This window comes from Coffea arabica, chromosome 6e (assembly GCF_036785885.1).
Source record: "Coffea arabica cultivar ET-39 chromosome 6e, Coffea Arabica ET-39 HiFi, whole genome shotgun sequence".
In the NCBI taxonomy this organism is placed as follows: Eukaryota; Viridiplantae; Streptophyta; class Magnoliopsida; order Gentianales; family Rubiaceae; genus Coffea; species Coffea arabica.
Window position 1 is genome coordinate 38,270,786 of NC_092321.1, and position 5,444 is coordinate 38,276,229.

General features: G+C 40.9%; 1 protein-coding gene across 1 annotated transcript; it reads right to left on the reverse strand.

The window, feature by feature from the left end:
- Positions 1-2,018: 2,018 nt before the first annotated feature.
- Positions 2,019-4,915, reverse strand: LOC140009881 (uncharacterized). Its single transcript, XM_072056215.1, has 4 exons — positions 4,253-4,915; positions 3,425-3,573; positions 2,364-2,998; positions 2,019-2,113 (listed from the first exon to the last, which is right to left on the reverse strand). The coding sequence occupies exons 1-4, from the start codon at positions 4,913-4,915 to the stop codon at positions 2,019-2,021; spliced, it is 1,542 nt and encodes a 513-aa protein (XP_071912316.1).
- Positions 4,916-5,444: the final 529 nt, after the last annotated feature.

Sequence of the window (5,444 nt, forward strand, 5' to 3'; positions counted from 1 at the left end):
GGTTGGGAGGTTCTTGGAGGGTCTTCCCCTAAGGTTGCCTATATCAGTTGGTAATCAGAGCATCAGGTTAATTCTCTTTTAATTGAAGTTGTTCATATCTTGTTAGTTTGTGTCTTTTGTCAAAAAAAAAAAAACTGTAGCGATAACTGTTCATCGCTACTGTTCCGAATAACTGTTCATCGTACTGTAGCGTACTGTTTACGTTACTGTTCATCCGAGTAAAAAAAAAAACTGTTTGGGTGTTGTCTTTTTTTTGTGTTTTCTGTCCAAGTTCTTGGGTCTATTATACTTGTGTTTGGGTTGTTAGGGTTTAAAGACAAAAAAAAAAAAAGAGTCACGTACCTTATCTTGTTTTAGTGTTCAAGTTGCTAGAGTATTGCTGGAATTTTCTTTTGAGTATTGCTGAAATTCTGTTTTGCCTATTTCTTGAGAATTGGTTGTTTTTACAAACCCTAGAAACCGCAACATAATTTGGGGAAATTCTTGTGTTTCTTGAACAAATTCTTGAAGTTCTTGGACCACCAAGTCTTGTTTTGAAAATTCTTGAACAATAAACCAAGAACTAGGGATTTCTTGGAATTGGCATAACCTTTCATCCGTTTTCTTGAACTTGTTGGTGTGATCTGAATTTGTGTTCCTTGAAAAGCCGAAAAAAAAAAGGAAGAAGAGAAGGAATTGGCTCTCACACAAAGGAAATCAAGTTTCCCAAATCTTGAGTTTCCAATTCTTGATTGGTCTCCAATTCTTGATTAGTCTCCAAATCTTGATTGGTTTCCCAAAAAAACTTGAGTCTCCAAATCTTGATTGGTTTTCAATTCTTGAGTTTCCAATCTTAATTGAATTTCAACGACCTCAAACTACCAAACCAGACCCCAAGCACCCCAAAATCAGTTTCCAAAACCAAACCTAAACCGCCACAAACACCTTAGCCACACCGCCTTTAAATTTTTGGGTTTCTAAAATCTGTTGAGCTAGTCTTTGCGAGCCGATTTCCCTGAAATTGGAGGACTGGTTCTTGCATTATTTGAACATCCCAAAAGCACCACTTACCCTCCAAAATACTGACCAGAAACTCAGCAAAACAGCAGCTCAAAAAAAAAAAAAAAAGTTCCAGCTTCGGTTAGAGTTTTTCTAGGATTTACAAAATTCTGCTTTGTGTCTTATTACTTGCTTATAGGGTAATTAATTCTGGAATTTTTGAGAGTTTGAGTTGTTTTAAGAACTTCGAGAAGGAAAATTGAGAGTGAGTGTGTTTTCTTGAGTGATACACGAGTGCTTTGCAAGGTAGACTAGGATACATTTGTTTTGCAGGTTTGACAATATGTCTCAAGAGGGGAACATGGCCGAGCCGTCTGAGACCGACGTGTCACTCAAACTGGTGCTCCAAACTCTTCAAAAACAAGCGGAGAGACATGAATTTGCAATGGCACAAATATCCGACAGGTTGGCTGCCATTGAGATGCAAGGTTCCGGAGATACACACCATAGGGCTTCGAGTGTTCAGAGTGCTGATCATGATGCGGATGATGAGGGGTATCATTCTCACACCTCATTTCGATCAAGGAGAAGCCAAGAGAGAGCGAGGGAAGGTCGAGGCCGACCTAGGAGAACCGATGACAATCTTGGGTCCATCAAGACCAAGATGCCTACCTTTCATGGGAAAAATGATCCTGAAACTTACTTGGATTGGGTTAGGCGAGTTGAGCAAGTGTTTGAAGTCCACAATTACTCCGAAGATAAAAAGGTGAAACTTGCAGCTATTGAATTTCAAGATTATGCATCTATTTGGTGGGAGAAAGTATGTGCCACAAGAAGGAGAAATAGGGAACAACCGATTGCCACTTGGACTGAAATGAAGCAAGTGATGAGGAAACGATTTGTACCCTTCCATTATACCACGGACTTGTACAATCGAGAGAACGAACATAAACTCAAGCAAGAGAATGAATCTCTCAAGAATGTCAAGAGTTTTATCAATACCGAAATGTCAAGAGTTTTATCAATACCGAAATGTCCCATCAACCCTCCACCATGAGCTTCTCTAACAAGTAATTCCCTAAGCGAACAATTGGGAATACATAGGCGATTTTCTTTGAACAAGAAACCTTCATGCCTATAGTACTTTTGAAATGCAGCATGTTCACAAGCTTGAAACACATTAGAAAAATCGTCATCATGTGCATACATGTTTTTAATGTGCTCAAAACCAAGTAGCTTAGTGCTCATGTTAGTGATCAAAGTATACCTCCTAAACAATGCATCCGCAACGACATTATCTTTCCCCTTCTTATACTTAATGATGTACGGAAAGGAATCAATAAATGCAATCCACTTCGCATGTCTTTTATGCAACTTTCCCTGACCCTTAAGGAATTTAATTGATTCATGATCAGTATGTATCACAAATTCCTTAGGCATAAGATAATGCTGCCACACTTCAAGAGCACGCACAACAGCATACAATTCTTTATCATAAGTAGGGTAATTAAGAGCTCCCCCACTCAACTTTTCACTGAAATATGCCAAGGGTCTATGATTTTGATGTAAGACAGCCCCTATGCCGATCCCACTAGCATCACATTCAACTTCAAACGTCACATCAAAATTAGGCAAAGCAAGAATAGGTGCTGAAGTTAACAAATCCTTAAGCCTATTAAATGACTCTTCTTGCTCTTTTCCCCATTGAAACCCCACATTCTTTTTAATTGTCTCATTCAAAGGTGCTGCAATAGTACTAAAGTCTTTAACAAATCTCCTATAGAAACTTGCAAGACCATGAAAAGACCTTACTTCAGACACATTGGTTGGAGTCGGCCACTCTAAGATGGCTTTTACCTTGGCGGGATCAACACGTATGCCATTTGCACCAACAATATATCCAAGGAAATTAACTTCAGGAGTGCAGAAGACACATTTTTCCATGTTAGCAAACAACCTATTTTCACGCAAGGCACTTAAAACAAGTCGCAAATGCTCAACATGTTCATCTAAAGACTTGCTAAAGATCAATATATCATCAAAATAAACAACAACAAACTTCCCAAGAAAATGCCTTAAAACATGGTTCATTAACCTCATGAAAGTACTTGGAGCGTTTGTTAAGCCGAAAGGCATCACAAGCCACTCATAAAGACCATACTTTGTTTTGAAAGCAGTTTTCCATTCGTCTCCTTCCTTTATCCTTATTTGATGATAACCAGATCTTAAGTCAATTTTAGTGAAAATGATTGCCCCATGCAATTCTTCTAACATATCATCTAACCTAGGAATAGGATGACGATACTTAACAGTAATTTTATTAATTGCACGACAATCTGTACACATTCTCCAAGTCCCTTCTTTCTTAGGCACTAAAATGACTGGAACTGCACAAGGACTAAGAGATTCACGTACCTGGTCCTTTTAAAGGAGGTAATCGACTTGCCTTTGGATTTCCTTTGTTTCCTCCGGATTTGCTCTATAGGCTGGTCGATTTGGGAGAATTGCTCCAGGAACAAAGTCGATTTGATGTTCGATACCTCGAATTGGAGGTAATCCTTTTGGTAGTTCCTCCGGAAACACATCCTTGAATTCCTGCAAAAGAGAGTAGATTACACTAGGAAGAGAATCGGTTATGCCTAGTGTGTAAAAAGAAGAATAATCAGTTTCCCTGTACAGAAGTACTATGAGAAGACTTTGTACATTCAAAGCCCTACCTACCTCACGCACACTTGCATAGAAGCTCTTTTTGTTCACTTTCAAGCTCTCGGCCTCACTAAGTTTTTTCCCACTCGAATTTTCTTTTTTCACTCAACTAGGCCTCTACTTTCTTTTTTTCCTCATCCTCAGGCACATTCGGCTTTTTCTTTGCCTCTCTCAGTTGCCTTTTCTCTCGGTCTTTTCTTAGATGCAATTGTTCCTCATACACTTGTGTAGGTGTCAAGGGTGAAAGAGTGATCTTGAGGTTGTCCATAATGAACTTATACTTATTAGTGAGTCCAATATGATCAGCCTGCCGATCATACTCCCACGGACGCCCTAACAAGACATGACTAGCTTGCATAGGAATTACATCACATAAAACTTGGTCCTTGTATCGACCAATAGAAAAAGCGATTAAAGCTTGTTTGGTCACCTTGACTTCCCCCCCATCATTTAACCAAGATAGTCTATAGGGTTTAGGGTGGTAAGTCCATGGAAGGTGCTTTTGCTCGACAAAGTCAGCAGCTACGCAATTAGTACAAGAGCCACTATCAATGATCATGAGACATACCTCATCTCCAATTTTGCATCTCGTATGAAAAATGTTGGTCCGTTGGAGATCATCTTCTTGAGCTTGTGCATTTAGCACTCTCATAGTCACCATAGTTCGAGCCACGGGGTCCTCTTCTATTTCAACCAGGTCAGCATCCTTCCCCTCTTCTTCAAGCGGTGGTATGTCCGCATATTCCTCCTCTCCTTCGCTTTGCCACATTCCTTCTTCATTCATGTACATGATGCTTCGGTTAGGGCATTGAGCCATGAGGTGGCCAATTCCCTTGCATTTGAAACATGCCTTTGGCTGGTTGGTAGACGTATTGACCCTTGGAAGGGCCGGCCGCGGGGTTGGTTTAGAAGGAGTTGCACTCGGATGGAACGGTTGCTCCATTCGCCTGTTTTCCCTTTCTTTATTGCCTTGCCCCGGCCAAGCATTGGATGTTGGCAATTGATCTCTTCTCCAAGGTGTGGAAGAGGATGTAGTGGTTCGGCCACTAGGTGTCTTTATAGGTAAGGCTTGCCTTTCCACCTTCTCTGCATAAGACACCATTTGTTGTAGCTCAAAGTGGTCTTGAAGCTCAACCTTCTTCCGAATTTCAGGATTTAATCCATTAAGGAATCTTGCCATGGTTGCTTCCGAATCCTCTTGTATATTGGCCCTTATCATTGCTACCTCCATTTGTTTGTGGTACTCATCAACCGAACTGGATCCTTGGGTGAGTCGTTGGAGCCGATTGTACAAGTCCGTGGTGTAATGGAAGGGTACAAATCGTTTCCTCATCACTTGCTTCATTTCAGCCCAAGTGTCAATTGGTTGTTCCCTATTTCTCCTCCTTGTGGCACATACTTGCTCCCACCAAATGGGTGCATAATCTTCAAATTCAATAGCCGCAAGTTTCACCTTTTTCTCTTCGGAGTAACTGTGGACTTCAAACACTTCCTCAACTCTCCGAACCCAATCTAAATAAGTTTCAGGATCATTTTTCCCATGAAAGGTAGGCATCTTAGTCTTGATGGAACCAAGATTGTCATCGGTTCTCCTAGGTCGGCCTCGACCTTCCCTCGCTCCCTCTTGGCTTCTCCTTGATCGAAATGAGGTGAGAGAATGATACCCCTCATCATCCGCATCATGATCAGCACTCTGAACACTCGAAACCCTATGGTGTGTATCTCCGGTACCTCGCATCTCAATGGCAGCCAACCTGTCG

Bases quoted from the DNA above. Each gene is read 5' to 3' on its own strand.
- LOC140009881 (XM_072056215.1), bottom strand. From the start codon at position 4,915: ATGGAGGTAGCAATGATAAGGGCCAATATACAAGAGGATTCGGAAGCA. The intron at 3,574-4,252 runs GTATGTCTCATG...TCTCTTTTGCAG, and splicing joins GATGCAAAATTGGAGATGAG to GAATTCAAGGATGTGTTTCC. The intron at 2,999-3,424 runs GCAAGTCGATTA...ATTGATCTTTAG, and splicing joins GAAACAAAGGAAATCCAAAG to CAAGTCTTTAGATGAACATG.